The sequence below is a fragment of the Typopeltis vanoorti genome, chromosome 10 (assembly GCF_054136105.1).
Source record: "Typopeltis vanoorti isolate ZY-2024b chromosome 10, IOZ_Tvanoo_1.0, whole genome shotgun sequence".
Classification (NCBI taxonomy): Eukaryota; Metazoa; Arthropoda; class Arachnida; order Uropygi; family Thelyphonidae; genus Typopeltis; species Typopeltis vanoorti.
The window spans coordinates 95507997-95525190 of NC_143558.1; the positions used below are offsets into that span (position 1 = coordinate 95507997).

At 33.7% G+C, this 17194-nt stretch overlaps 1 protein-coding gene across 4 annotated transcripts in view; it reads left to right on the forward strand.

The window, feature by feature from the left end:
• Window positions 1-17194, forward strand: part of LOC150102608 (signal-induced proliferation-associated 1-like protein 2) — a 485410-nt gene that overhangs the window by 336961 nt on the left and 131255 nt on the right. For all 4 annotated transcript variants that reach the window (XM_090398858.1, XM_090398862.1, XM_090398859.1 and 1 more), the window contains 2 exons: window positions 6006-6149; window positions 11256-11343. In XM_090398858.1, the coding sequence (XP_090254984.1) occupies window positions 6006-6149; window positions 11256-11343 (232 nt within the window). The remainder of the gene's footprint in view (window positions 1-6005; window positions 6150-11255; window positions 11344-17194) is intronic.

Here is a 17194-nt window from a genome sequence, read left to right on the forward strand (position 1 = left end):
ATGAACTGTTCACTATGAAGGCTCTCTTGTATACAGCTAGTTTAGTGTTTTGATTAAGTTCTCTCTCTCGTATTCTATATAAGTTAATTCAGATAGCTCCTCACCATATCAGCTTTCTTATTGAATTGTCATCATCATCAAATTCCTGCCATGTACCCTCAAGGGGTGTACAGGATATGATAGCACTACGTGAAAAAAATTACATCGTTACTAACTTCCTATCTACAATTTTCCTCCAAATCAGTCTGTTACTTGTCAAGACTCCAAAATTATCAGATCTTATATTTCTATCGTCTAAGGCACTTTGTACTGTATCAATCCACCTATATCTTGGTCTTCCTCTGGATCGTTCTGCTGACAACCTGGCAGAGAACACTTGTTTTGGTAATCTTTCTTCGCCCATTCTGTTTAAGTGACCATACCACCTGAGATTAGCTCTGGTAACGCATTCCTGGATGTCGACAATGTCAAGTTCTTTCCAAATATCCTAGTTTTTAATATGATATTGCCATTGATGCCATCTGTTCATGCCTATAATCTTTCTCAGGACTCTCATATCTGCTGTCTCTAGTCTTTGGTCAAGTGTTTTACTTCTGACCCAGCTCCATAAGTTAAAACTGGTTTGAACACTGTCTTGTATACAGCTAATTTAGTGTTCCAACTAATTTCTCTCTTATTCCATATGAATTTATTCAATTGACTTCCCACCATACCAGCTTTGCCGATTCTGTTGTTTATTTGTATATTTAATTTACCATCTTCAGTAAAAATCTTGCCTAAGTAGCTGAAATGTTTCACTTGTTCCACAGGTTCTCCATTCACAACACAGTTGACATTTTCAATGATTCTACTTGTTTTCATTGTCTTTGTCTTTTTAATGCTGACCGTCATACCATATCTATTACAACAGCTATTCAATTTAGTCAGAGAATCTTGCAGACTTGTAGCAGATTTATTTAGAAGTATAACATCATCCGCATAAAGCAAAGAGCTGACATTAACATCTCATCTCCAATTTTGATATCAGGTTTAATACCACTTTCCTTCATAATGTGATCCATATAGATAATGAATAACAGAGGGGATAATGTACATACTTGTCTCAAACCACATTTAACATTAAACCATCTTCCTGTACTTCCTTCATTTCTAACTGCTGACTTACAACTCAAATAAAGACTAAGTATTGCTTGATATAATGCCCCATTGACACCATATAACTGTAGCGTATTGAATAGCATCTCTCTTGGCACCTTGTCATATGCCTTTTCCAGATCGACAAAACTTAATTATAGATCTTTGTTATATTCCCATGCTTTCTCAACTATTTGTCGTAAAGTGAAGATCTGATCCTGACAGCCTCCACTTGGCCTGAATCCATCTTGTTCTTCACCAAGCTTTTCTTCCACAATTCTTCTCAACCGTTTCTCAAGTATACTTGCATAAATCTTGCCAGGAACACTCAGTAGGTAAATACCTCTGTAATTCTCACATTGTTTTATTTCCCTTTTTATATATGGGTACTACGAGAGCTCTACTACAATCATCAGGAATTCATGCCTCTGTCCAGGCTTTCTGAACTATGTAGTGCAGCCACTGTAAGACTCTTATACCACCATACTTCAACATTTCTGGTCAAATATCATCTAGTCCTGCTGCCTTTCCACATTTCAAGCCATCGATGGCTTTTTCTACTTCAAGTATGGTTATGTATTCCTGACCGCATGCCTGTTGAGTGTTTTTTACCACTGTGCTGAATGCTTGTTTCATTTAGCAATTTTTCGAAGTAATTACTCCATACTTCCAGGATATCTTTTTCTCCCTTTTTCATGTCACCTTTATCATCTCTGATTCCTTTTACAGCACTCTTTCTTTCATTTCTAAGCTTCTTCAAGAATATTTTGACACCTTCTTGATATTTATTTTCTATATTCTTGCCAAAGTCCTCCCATGACTTTTGTTTAGCTAGTTTTACACAGTGTTTAGCTTTCTTTCATTTGTCTCTGTATTCTCTAAGAGCACAAGCTGACTTATTTGCCAGGAACTTTTGATATGCTTTCTTCTTTTCCTTCACTGCCTCTTTAACTTCCTGTGTCCGCCAGGGAGTTCTGATTTTCTTATCCTTGCAGACAACTTCATCAAATGCCTCTCTGGCAGAATCAATCAATGTTTTCTTCAGAGTTTGCCACTGAATCTCCACGGTTTGATTCCTGTTCTCAAACTCTTTCATTTTTTTCTTCAATAATCTTTGTGTATTTTAGTCTACAGTTCACCTCCGAGAGCTCTTCAACTTTTATTCGCTTTAAAACTTTCTTACATATCATTCTTTTCAATATGAAATTCAATTTTATCCTGCTCAAGACTAAATAGTGATCACTTCCAATTTCAAATCCTCTGTACACTGGTGTCCTGCACCAGGGAGAAAACATCACTATCAACAATAACATAGTCATTGAGACTTTTCTTATTCCTTGCCTCTTCTCTCCATGTGAATTTGTGCACATTTTTATGTTGGAACATGGTGTTAGTAATAACCAGTCCATGTCCTGAGCAGAAATCCAACAGATATTTGCCATTATTATTAGCTTTGCTCTTTTCTCCAAATTTTCCCAAAATATTTTTGTATGTCTCACAATCATTTCCTACTCTGCTATTTAGATCCCCAACAAGGACCAACTTTTCCTTTTTCATTGGGTCAGTTGCTTTTTCTAGAGCGTCAAAAAATTCCTCCACTTCTACCTTAGTAGAACCTTCTGTGGGACCATAGGCACAAATAAGTCTCATTGTCCAGTTCCCCATTCTCATATTTGCCCACATTACTCTACTTGAGACTGGCTGCCATTCAAGAAGATTAGCCTCGTATTTTGTGTTGAATACTATGGCTACTCCTTCTTTTCTTTGATTGTCATTGCCTGAATATAACATTTTGTATTTATTGCTCAGAAAGATCTCACCAGTTGTTGTCTTTTTAGTTTCAGTCATCCCTATTATGTCGATCTGGTACTTATCTAATTCCTCAGCTAGCTTTATTTCTTTGACTACTGGTCAGTTCTCCACATTCCTTTAAAGGCTATGTGGGGGTCTCCTCTCAGTTATACAGCTTTGACCATTGTCTATTTCCATATTTAATTTGTTGTGTCCACTAATAATTGTACCTAATAATTCATTCTTAAAATATCTTTTTTGAACCTTAATTTTTTTATAAAAAAATTAAGGTATGTCTCAGGGCCTAGTTAAAAGAAAACCATGAAGCTGAAAGACAATAAAACATATTCAGAATATAAATTCTCCATTGAGGATGCAGTTGATGTTTTCGATGCTTATGCATCTGTGTTTTTTAATGTTGATTTTTCACCAAATTTATTACAGCAGTTATTCAGTTTAGTAAGCGTATCCTGCAGATTTGTACTGGATTTATTGACAAGTATAACATCATCTGCATAAAGCAAACAGCCGAGATTAACATCTCCAGTTGCAATCTCCAATAATTTCGAAATCACATTTATCTATATCTATATGGATATTTATGGATAGGAATATCCATATTTATATATTTATCCATATCTATATGGATCACATTTATTGAAAAATTAACATCTGCAATAAATGCGATTGATATAGATAATGGATAACAGTGGGTATAATGTCCACCCTTGTCTCACACCACCAAGTACAGCAGACTGCATTATCTACACCGATGCCATCTACTGTCCACCACCACTAGTATTTTCACAGACACTTGCATAGACAAGTAATTTTTAAGCAACTTAATATGAGAAAAATAAGCATTCAAATATATCCCTAGTATTCATAAATAAGTACAGCAATTCTCGATTAGTGCGCCTTATGGGTTCTTTAAAAGAGGCGCATTGATCGAAAATGCACTAGTCGAATATAATATCCTATGGGAAAAAGTATAATTCATTCTTCAAATTTCTTTTTTGAACCTTAATTTTTTTATAAAAAAATTAAGCTATGTCTCAGGGCCTAGTTAAAAGAAAACCATGAAGCTGAAAGACAATAAAAGATATTCAGAATATAAATTTTATTATTCTACTAATTAACAAAGAATTGAGCTAAAGTAGTTTGGCAGGCATTTTGTTTATTTTTTCATACAACCGACGGTATGTCCCTATTGCCTCTTCTACTCTTCTGCAAATTTTACTGCTTCTCTTTCTCTTCATCAGGGTCAGCCTCTAAGCACTGCTGCTTAAAAACTTCGATTGTACAAAAAATATTTTCAAATTGTTTCTGTGAAATCTCTTTTGGCTGACTATCAGTGGTTAAATTTTCTTCATATTCTTCGGGATCTTCCTGCTGTGCATCTAAATTTAGCAGGTCGGAATCGCTCAATTCTTCAGAATGAGATTTAATTAGCTCTTGGATGTTATCATTGAAGGCAAGAAAGAAATGAAGGACGTATGAATTGGTCGCCGAAATCACGTGCTTTATAGATAAAATTTCCCAACTGTTATATAAGCAAAATAGTTCCACTTTATGCTCCCATATGAGGAATATATCATCCACGTATCTAAGCCATGTCTAAGCCCTCTCTCCTGTGTTAGCCAACATTTTTTTCGAGGAATTTGAACAAAAAGCAATCTCCTCTTTTACTTTAAAACCGAAAATATGGCTTAGATACGTGGATGATAAATTCCTCATATGGGAGCATGGTACTGAAAATCTTCACAAATTTCTCGACCACTTAAACAACCGCCATCAAGATATAAAATTGACTATGGAGATTGAAGAAAATAGTTCCATCTGTTTCCTAGATGTTAAACTCACTAAGACGCCTGAATCAATTAAAGTCTCTATATTTAGAAAGCCAACTCATACAGACAGATATTTGCATCCTCATCCCATCACCATCCAGCGCAAAAGTTGGGTATTATATCAACTCTAGCGAATCGTGCAAGATCTGTACTCTCAGATGAAGAAGAACTGAAAAAGGAACTACATCTTAAATGGACCTTTAAAAACAATGGCTACTCTCTAAAAAATATTAACAACCAATTATCCCACCGTCAACGTAGCAACGTAGAGACACAGGACGACTCCAAAGGTCATATCGTCTTGCCATTTATCAGCACACTATCCAAAAAACTGAGTAGAATTCTAAAGAAGTTTAACATAAAAACGTGCTTCTCGACTATGCCAAAAATAAGATCACGCTTCAACAACTATAAACAACCTCACAACCTTCTACAATTCCCAGGTGTATACAAGGTCACTTGTGAATGCGGAAAGCCTTACTATGGGCAGACAGAGAAATCTATCGTACTACGTCTCGAAGAGCACCAGCGTGTCATTGCTTATAAGAGAACCAGAGCAACTGCTCTGTCAAGCCATGTCCTCTTTTCAATAAACACGAACAACGAAAGCCACCAACATGAAATAAACTGGCCATCAACTTCAAACCTACACATCTCCCATGATGAAGTAGAGCGCCGCATTGTCGAGTCAAAAGAAATCACCTTGGACCCTTTTCACACGAATAACAATCTTAGCTATAATTTGGCTGACTCTTTCAAACTCTACTATTAGATACTGGAGATCGCGTGATTCCACACACGCACAGGTGTACAACAATAGAACTTTAACTCGGACTGTAGTTCAAGCTCATAATAACTGTAATTTACAGTCGAATATTATGGCTTTATAATTGTATAGCTTTAGAGTGTGTCAATGTTAATTTCGTGTCTTTTAATATCTTTCTATATTCTTATTGCCTGATGAAGTCATTCTTGACGAAACATGTTGCGTTTTTTTCAAATAAATGTCATTGTGTTATAATTCTCGGGTTTTAAGTCAGTTAATTTAGAAAAATGAATATATATATATATATATATATATATAAATATTTTTCTATAAATAAATATATATATAAATAAAGAAAATATTTCTATTTTCTTATTTATATATATATATATATATATATAAGAAAATAGAAAAAAAATAGTTATTGTTTTAATGTATGGAAATATTTTTTTTTTCCCGAATAGAGGCTGTCCCCTTCACAACTGTAGTTATTTAACTACTGGTTCTTTGGGAGATTATGAAAATATAGGCACTTGTGATCATGATGATAGCCTACATAAAATAAATTCTCAACAGTTAGGTGTCCATCCACAGAAAGCTGTAACCAGGTAAGAGACACATAATAATGATCAATGAAATTAGCAAATAATAATCAGTCAAATTTCAAAATAGCAGGCATTTCTGATGTAATGAGCGTAAATTACTCAACACGGTAGTTGTAATAAAGTATGATAAAATTTCTTCCTTGTATTTAAATTGCTAATTAGCACAGAATAATTTCTTGCCTTTAAAAAAGATGCCTCTACAAGTTTAAGATAATGCATACATAAGATTCACCTTATATGCTGAAATGAAAATGCAATTCTTTATTGAATACATGAATTATATAATTATAATGAAAAGTATTACAAGAATACTTAGTTCGAATACAAAACATAACATTTATTCACAAAATTCTCATTTTGTGAATAAACAGCTCATCATCTCTGTAGTACAGTTTGCTATCTCAACAAATTGGAGGGGGGGGGGTTGGCTAATGAGGAAATTTAGTTTAAGAGAATAGAAATATTCAGTACCTTAAACACCTCTTTCAGATGATGTTATATCACTTTACAAAAAATGCCCTCTCCTATAAAATAAGGCAAATTACTCTATCCGTTTGTCTAGCTGATAAGAGAATTGTGTCTTTTTATCCACAGCCTATGTGGATGAAAGTATATCCACATAAGCTGTGGATATTAGGAATTGTATTTGGAAAGTATATCCTAGTATGCATAACTTATTCCACCAGAATTGAGGAAAACTTTTGTTTGAATAAATCTTGATAACCATCTTTAAGAAAGAAGGTCTTTTTTGGAATTCTTAAGTAATTGGGACTTTATATCAGAAAATTGTAGGTATGGATCTTGGATAATAAATAATTATTTATATTAAATCTATTGTAAAAACCATTGCAAAACAATAACCTCTTTAGAAATGTTTTTGTGAACACTTTATAAAAATCAAATATCTTATTTTGTATCCAAGTTGAAAGACTGGGATTTTTAGTGTTCAGGGATAGTTTTCTGATCAGGTTATCTAGTATTTAGCTAATAATTAGAAATACCAATATCTCGAGATCTGAGTACAACTTTTCATCCATGTGTTAAGGCTATGGGCTGGGGAGACATCATGTTGGAGGTTTAATGGAATATTAGACAGCACTAGGAAAGGATTAGAAACTAATTTTTTAATGTTTCCAATAAAATGTCTCAGTCACTGAGACATCTTCAGGGAGTACAATTAACACTTATAACACACACACACACACACACACACACACACACACACACACACACACACACACACACACACACACAAAGACAACACAATACTAAATGAAACAAGTGGGTGACTCTAAAATTCTATCTAATGCCCATAGTGATGCACCCTCTATGGGCATTTGTAGATGGCCTAGGATGTAAACTGGGACCTCTAGCATTATTGTTTTCTAAATTTTGGAAAGCTTTATGCATCCATATTTGTTTAAGTTAGGTTGACTTGTGAGTTCTGCTTCAGATTCCAAAAACAGTCTTATTGGTAAGCTTTGACATTACCTCACTGTTTACCAGTATTCCCATAAACAACAACACTCTTGAAAAACTTTTTTTCTTCAGATATCTTAGACCCTTTTTTCCTTTGCCATCTACACTGGTTATTTTTCTTGGAAGAACAAAATTTATAAACAGAGGGAACTGCTATGGATTTCCTCCACCTGTCAATTTTTTCTTGGAAAGATTTTGAAAAACAAGCTGTAGACTCCACTCCTCTCAAACCTTCTATCTGACTATGATATGTAGAAGATGTGTTCTCTAATTGGCCTTATGACCCATATGCATTCCTCCTTCCTCAGTCACCTCCACAGTGTACATCCAAGAATCCAGTTTACGAACTAAAACGAAAATAACAATAGTTTACCCTTCCTAGACACCTTCCTAATGGTAACCTCTCCTTCACTGTATTTCGAAAACCCACTCACACAGGCAGATACATTCACAAACTTTCCCATCACCATCCTGCTCAACAATACAGCATCATTAAAACTCCAATCAATAGAGCCTATGTATAATCTTTGTTCCAGTGGAACCTCTCTTTCAATCGAACTCAACCTTCCTATCCAGTAGCTACATTCTCACAGAATTTAAAAAAAGAATCAGATCTTCCCCCATTCCTTTACCTTCCCTTCAGAAGGATTTCAGAAATGTGTTTCAAATTTGTGTTTTAGCTTGTCATGAGAATCATTAAAGATCTTTAATGATTCTCTTGACAAGCTAAAATGCAAATTTGAATAACTGGTCAGCATACCTAGATCCAGTAATAATACTATTGATATACATAAAGTAGTTATAAATGTTTCCGGACGTCCACTAACAGACTGTGAACGTTTTGTTTTATCAAAAGGACATGATTTCGCTGTTACGCCGAGTAAGGTGCCAATTATGGATTTTTTTCGCAACATAGACAGGGATATTCGATCCTTATCCCAAAACACAGCCAACAGATTACGTTTTGAATGTGCACAAATTCTTTTTCATGCCAAGCCTCCTCGTCCTAATCTTTCTTACTCTGAGTTTAAAGCATTGAAATCACTGAAGAATAATAATAATTTAATTATTATGAAAGCTGATAAGGGGAAGGCTGTAGTGATTCAAGATAGGAAGGAATATGAGAGAAAAATGGCTCTTTTACTTCACAACTATTCAACTTATAGGCCTCTTACATCGGATCCTACCCGGAGTCAATCGAAGAGACTTAATTCTCTTATAGATAATGTATCTACATGGAATGAAGATCAAAAGAAAAAACTTAAGACCTTCTTTGGTCGTCCACCTAGATTGTATGGTCTTCCAAAAGTTCATAAACCAGGCATTCCGTTAAGACCAGTTATAGATTGTATAGGTTGCCCCACTTGCAAAATCTCAAAATTTTATCAAATTTACTCTCCTCTTCAACTAGAAGAACTGATACTTATATAAAAAATACTTTGGATTTCAAAAATAAAATTTCAGATCTTCGTTTGGACGTTTCTGATATCATGATCATTTTAGATGTTGTTTCTTTATTTACAAATGTGCCTCTTTCGAAAAGTATTGAATTACTACAACAGGAATTTCCTTCAGGCATTGTAAACGTATTTGATTTTGTAATAAATTCTGGTTATTTTTCCTTTAAAAATAAGTTGTATCAACAAATTGAAGGAACAGCAATGGGTAATCCTCTTTCTCCTGCTATCTCCAATTTCTTTATGGAACATTTTGAACAATGTATCTTTGACAACATTTCTCCCAGACCTAGTCATTGGTTCAGATATGTCGATGACATTTTTGCTATATGGAATGGCTCTTCGGATGAACTTCAACAATTTCTCACTAAGTTAAACGCATTTCATCCTAGGATCAAGTTTACCCTAGAAGTAGAATCAAATAAGCAGTTAGCCTTTTTAGATCTTCTAATTCTTCGCCAACCAGATGGTAACCTACATTTCTCAGTTTCATGCAGGCCATTATATGTATGTGGAATCTCATCACCATCCCAGAAAGAACTACAATATATAACTTCTTCCTTTCTATCTAATGGTTATAAGAATAGCTTCATTAAAAGAACTTTGAGTAGTTTTAATATGCCTTCCTCTTCAAACACAGAAGAAATAACGTGCATTACTATCCCTTATGTACAAGGCATCAGTGAACGTATAGCAAAAGTTTTAAAACCACTGAATATTTTTGTTGCCTTTCGACCGTTTAGAAAAATCTCCACCTTTCTCACTTCTCCTAAGGACAAGTTTCCACATCTTAATCATCCAGGTAGGTGTCTACCAGATTCCGTGCTCTTGTGGATTATTTTATTTTGGACAAATGGAAAGATCTGCCTCTATTCGGCTAGAATAACACCAATCTTATATTGAATACTTTAAACCTGAAAAGTCTGGACTTGCAGAACATGCCATCTTCACTAGACACAGAGTTCATTGGAGAAAGACGAGTTCTTCACAAAAGTCAGTTTCTTATGGAACGCCTTTATAAAGAAACATGTGAAACTCTACTTCATTCTCCTAACTTAAACAGATCCGACGGCTTACGTCTATCCCCTTTATGGGAGATAGTACTTTACAAATCAGCTAATCTTTCCTAACTTTTTATTGTATTGATTTTTTTTATTTTTATTTTTTATTTTTTTTAGGAAAGTTATTGACCTTTTTAGTTATCTTACACCAGCTACTTAGGTGGCGCTTTTTTGGAATTGTCAGTTATTGTTTAATTTGAGCTTAATGTACTGAAGATGCCTGTGACACACAGGGGAAAATTATGCTATTAAATAATCTTTGTACGTGAGTTTTTTCCGTTATTAATTTTGTATCGACCTATCTATATAGTAAGCACCTTGTATTCAGTGAATCATTTTTTTTTATTCGCATATAATTAATGTTTCTTTACACAGGTGATGGTACTTGAGCTGTTCACTTGATGTGTTTTGATTGCAGCTGGGAACAGATACATTGCCACAAACTTGAAATGTGAAGAAATTGTGTGATTTCATAAAAATACTAAATCCAAACTCCATTTAGAAAATAAATTACAGAAACTTATGAATTTTCATATTTCCAATCATACTTTGCCTGTGCCTGAAGAAGGTTTCATTAATAATTTCTGTTAAGTGGGCACTATTTATCTAACTGTGCACATTTTTATCTTGAGATTGTTTGCTTGAGTTGGTATTTTCAAGACTTTGGAATATTATTTAGATGTTATTCAATTTGTTGCATTTTTTATTGTTCACTTATACTTAAAATTCAGGCATAGCATGTTGATAGTGGGAAAATTGTGAATGGCTCTGCAACAGGCATGAAAATTTTCATTGAATATTAATTACAGCACATGATTTTAAGTGCAGTATCTTATTAGAATTAATTACAAATTGCATTAAATCTTATAAATTTACACCAATTATATATCAAGTTTGTCACTGTGTGCGTTAACAATTTCTGTTCATGATTTGTAGAAGGATATTTTGGTAGGCAGGACATAAACTGCATGTCCTGCCTACTAAAAACAACTTATAATTGAGATTGAGTGAATTCTTGAGTTACTTTACACCCCAGTATTGACACATTTTTAGTAAGGTGATTATTATGAAATAATTACTAAGAAAATGTAATATGTGAATCTGTTTTCCAGGCATGAAAATCACTTAACTTCCCATCAAACAAATAGAAGTTCACCTGCTGCTGCTGCTGCTGGAGATCATAGAACAGAAGATACTGAGGTATATAGTTCAATTTCTCCTATGTTTCCTCTGAACAATAATGCAAATTAAAGCATAAGCAATTAAAACAAGAATATAGTTTCTTGCCTTGTCTAATTTTTTATTATAGGAAAAATATTCAAAGATATACAAAAGAAAAATCTCTGTATATCTTTTTTAAATGTGTAAATATGTATATGTAAAATGTCTATTTTTTATTTATCTGATATAAGTTTACACTTATGTTTTGGGACAAAATTATTGTAGAATTTAATTTTTGATGTTTTTTTTTCATTTATGAATTCTGATCTTCTTTGCTTTGTTAATAAGTTATCTTAGTAAGATTACATCAGTCCTAATGCCTACTTCATTCTTAATAAAACACTTTAACTCTCTCACTATAGCAAACATATAAGAAGTACTAATGACCACAGTACTTTGTTATGGTGGAGGGATTGCAAGTTTATTTACAAAAGTGCAGCTATAAGACTTTAGTCGTTTATTATAATGAGCAATCATAGGTTGCTATATTTAATCATAGATTACTATATATCATGATATTTTCTAGTTATTACTCACCTAGCATAGTTACATAGTCATTATTGACGTCATTAAAGGTTATCATTTTGAGTGCACACATACACAAAAGCTAAAGTACACCTCACTACACACACACACACACACACACACACACACACACACACACACACACACACACACACACACACACACACACACACATGTATAGAATAATTGATTTAGCCAATTGATTCTAGCCTTGTGTGTGTATTGGGGGGTAAATAAATGATTAATTGGTTGCATGAAATAATTAGCTGAACAAATTGACTATTTGGCAACTTGTTGCATGTTTACTTTTGGTTATAAGCAGAGCTTGAAATTTTCGCTCATCTGTTCTTACATGATGAGTGAGAATTTTTAGTTGATTAAAAATAAAATCAGAAGACTATCAGTTATAGTTACGTAATGCCAATTTTTTTTTTTAATGTTGTAAATGTTTTTGTATGTTAACATTACTTATAATGGTTTTCAGCAGGGAACCAGGGTGAACAGCGAAAAGTCAACTACTGGAACAAATCTGAAAAAGCATCCCAACTCAACATCACCAGAGTTGAAGATCAGTACTATCAACATAAGAAGCCTGAGTGGCAAAGAAATGGAGATAGCTAAGGAATTAGATAAGTACCAGATTGACATAATAGGGGTGACTGAAACAAAAAATACAAAAACTGGTGAGATCTTTCTGAGCACTAAATAAAAAATGTTATATTCAGGAAATGACAATCAAGGAAAAGAAGGAGTAGCCATAGTATTCAACACAAAATACGAGGCTAATCTTCTTGAATGGCAGGCAGTGTCAAGTAGAGTGATGTGGGCAAATATTAGAATAGGAAACTGGACAATGAGACTTATTTATGCCTATGGTCCAACAGAAGGTTCTACTAAGGTAGAAGTGGAGGAATTTTTTGAGGATTTAGAGAAAGCAGCTGACACAATGAAAAGGAAACGTTGGTCCTTGTTGGGGATCTAAATAGCAGAGTAGGAAATGATTGTCAGACATACAAAAATATATTGGGAAAATTTGGAGAAAAGAGCAAAGCTAATAATAATGGCAAATACCTGTTGGATTTCTGTTCAGGATATGGACTGGTTATTACTAACACCATGTTCCAACATAAAAATGTGCACAAATTCACATGGAGAGAAGAGGCAAGAAATAAGAAACTCTCATTGACTATGTTATTGTTGATGGTGATGTTTTCTCCCTGGTGCAGGACACCAGAGTGTACAGAGGATTTGAAATTGGAAGTGATCACTATTTAGTCTTGAGCAGGATGAAATTGAATTTCATATTGAAAAGAATAACATGTAAGAAAGTTTTAAAGCAAATAAAAGGCGAGCAGCTCTCAAATGTGAACTGTAGACTAAAATACACAAAGATTATTGAAGAAAAATGAAAGAGTTTGAGAACAGGAATCAAACCTTGGAGATTCAGTGGCAAGCCTTGAAGAAAGCTCTGATTGATTCAGCTAGAGAGGCATGTGGTGAGGTGTCTTCAAGGATAGAGAAATCAGAACTCCATGGTGGACACAGGAAGTTAAAGAGGCAGTGAAGGAAAAGAAGAAAGCATATCAAAAGTTCCTGGCAAATAAGTCAGCTTTAGCTCTTAGAGAATACAGAGACAAATGTAAGAAAACAAAACACTGTGTAAAACTAGCTAAACAAAATTCATGGGAGGACTTTGGCAAGAACATAGAAAATAAATATTGAGAAGGTGGTAAGATATTCTGGAGTTTGTTGAAGAAGCTTAGAAATGGAGGAAAGAGTGCTGTAATAGGAGTTAGAGACGATAAAGGTGACATGAAAACTGGAGAAAAAGATATCCTTGAAGTATGGAGTAATTACTTCGAGAAATCATCATCATGCGTATCAAGGATTTAGGCCTAGCATGGCCTGTTCTGGCCTTAGAAGTCATCGTTGAATTGTTTAAGAGGGCGTCCTGGTTTTCTTTTTCCTAATGAATGGCTTGTACTTTAAGAAATAGAGGAAAGAGTGCTGTAATAGCTTGTTTTGGTAATCTTTTTGTCTTCATTCTTTGAACGTGTTCCATCCATTTATGTTTATATTTTTTAATATTTTCTATTACTGGTTCTTGGTTTAATTATTTCATAATTTCTTTGTTTGTTTTGTGATCAAATAGGGTATACTTTGCAGTTTTTATCATAAACTTCATTTCTGCTGTTATTAATCTTTGTTTGACTTTTTGTTTTATTGTCCAGATTTCACTTCCATACATTAAGACTGGTAGGGCTAAAGTATTGTATACTTTTAGTTTGGTTTGTTTTTGAACTAGGTTTGATTTAAATATAGAGTTAATTACACCTGTTATTAAATATTTTGCAATTTTTACGTTTATATCTTTTTTATTTTCATATGTGATCATAGATCCTAGGTAGTTAAATGAATTTACCTTAGATTTTGTTATCTATTACTATTTTAGTTCTTGCTGGATCTTGACCTTTAAAGGCCATAGTTTTTTATTTTTATGTTGATGTTATCATACTATAATCTTTGGCTAGCTCATTTAGATCTAAAAAACTTTGAGAAATTGCTAAATGAAACAAGCAGTGATAGCACAGTGGTAAAAAAACACTCAACAGGCATACAGTCAGGAATACATATCTATACTTGAAGTAGAAAAAGCCATCAAAGGCTTGAAATGTGGAAAGGCAGCAGGAGTAGATAATATTCGAACAGAAATGCTGAATTATGGTGGTATAAAAGCCTTACAGTGGCTGCACTGCATAGTTCTGAAGGCCTGGACAGAGGGACGAATTCCCGATGATTAGAGTAGAGCTCTCATAGTAACATATAAAAAGGGAAATAAAACAATGTGAGAATTACAGAGGTATTTCCCTACTAAGTGTTCCTGGCAAGATTTATGCAAGTATACTTGAGAAACGGTTGAGAAGAATTGTGGAAGAAAAGCTTGGTGAAGAACAAGCTGGATCAGGCCAAGTAGAGGCTGTCATGATCAGATCTTCACTTTACGACAAATAGTTGAGAAATCATGGGAATATAACAAAGATCTCTATTTAAGTTTTGTAGATCTTATAAAGGCATATGACAAGGTGCCAAGCGAGAAGCTATTCAATACGCTACAGTTATATGGTGTCAATGGGACATTATATCAAGCAATACTTAGTCTTTATTTGAGTTGTAAGTCAGCAGTTAGAATTGAAGGAAGTACAGGAAAATCGTTTAATGTTAAATCTGGTGTGAGACAAGGATGTACATTATCCCCTCTGTTATTCATTATTTATATGGATCACATTATGAAGGAAAGTAGTATTAAACATGATATCAGAATTGGAGATGTTAATGTCAGATCTTTGCTTTATGCCGACGATGTTATACTTATCAATAAATCCATTACAAGTCTGCAAGATTCCCTGACTAAATTGAATAATTGGTGTAATAGATATGGTATGAAGGTCAGCAATAAAAAGACAGTGAAAATAGGCAGAATCGTTGAAAATATCAACTGTGTTGTGAACGGAGAACCTGTGGAACAAGTAAAACATTTCACCTACTTAAGCACAATTTTTAGTGAAGATGGTAAATTAAATATGGAAATAGACAACAGAATCAACAAAGCTGGTATGGTGAGAAGTCAATTGAATAAATTCATATGGAATAAGAGAGAAATTAGTCAGAACACTAAATTAGTTGTATACAAGACTGTGTTCAAACCACTTTTAACTGATGGATCTGAGAGCTGGGTCAGAAGTAAAACACTTGACCAAAGACTAGAGTCTGCAGATATGAGAATCCTGAGAAAGATTAGAGGTGTGAACAGATGGCATCAATGGCAATATCATATTAAAAATGAGGATATTAGGAAAGAACTTGACATTTCAGCATCTAGGAATGCGTTAGCAGAGCTAATCTGAGTTGGTATGGTCATTTAAATAGAATCGGTGAAAGATTAGCGAAAGAAGAAAGATTAGCAAAACAAGTGTTCTCTGTCAGGTTGGCAGGAAAAGACCCAGAGGAAGACCAAGATATTGGTCTGCCTCTGGATTGATACGGTACAAAGTGCCTTAGACGACAGAAATATAAGATCTGATAATATTGGAGTCTTGACAAGTAACAGACTGCTCTGGAGGAAAATTGTAGATAGGAAGTTAGTAATGATGTAAATTTTTCATGTAGTACTATCATATCCTGTACACCGCTTTAGGGTACATGGCAGGAATTTGATGACGATGATGATTTTGACTTATAGCATCCATCGAGGAATGTTGGTCTTTACAAATGCCTGTTAGTTCGATTATCACTTATCTTTTCATAATGGAATACAACTACCGAATGGATGAGATGCACACATCATTTTGTCTTTAGAGGGCACTCAGTTGTATCTTGATATAACTAATCATGACACAGCAACATAAAATAATATGCAACAGTAATTATAATATTTCTTCAGAAAATTTTTGTTATTCACATCACTTTTTTTAGACATATAACAATTATAATATGTACCTTGAGGGTACATATGCCAGTACCCTCAAGGGGTATTTTATCAACAAGTTTAATAAAATACCCTTTGAGGGTACATGGCAGGAATTTGATGATGATAAAATAAACAATATAATCCTGCAAGTTTTGTAAGTCATTGGGCTTACATTGTTTCTAGTCTTTTATTTGTGTATAATTTTTGTTAGTATATCCCTTGCATCATAAGGGGTACTACAGCTTACAAAACTTGGGGTTTCATAAGTTGTAATTTAATGCTATTATTAAACTACAGTTTGATGATAGCAGTTTATTTTATCACTAATCTTGTCATAATGGAATACGACTGTAGTTTATTGTTATCATTAAACTCGTTATTTCTAAAAAAAATATGGTTTTAATACCGAAATTGTTTTTACAGAACTGCTAAACCCAGAAACTTACATATTCATCTAGGATCTTTCTTATCTTATGCACAATTTGACCATTAATAATGGATATTAAGAAATCTGGGAAAGAAGTATTTATTTTCCCCAAATATATTTTTATATTGATTCAAACTTAAATATTTTTCAATTGTTTTGGAAGTTGCTCTCAGGTCATATCACATCACTGGCCCTGTGTGTCTATTCAGTGATGTTTTAGAGATAATCAGAATTAAGAAATATATTAATATAATTATAAGCATAGACTGTGGATTTTATATTATTGAGTTTTATGATGCTGAATGTTTTCAACATTTGTTTATAATGGCACTCAATAATTTATTATTAACAAATTTGTTAGAAGCAAGAACTTAGGAAATATGGCATCATTAATAAAAATAATAATAAAT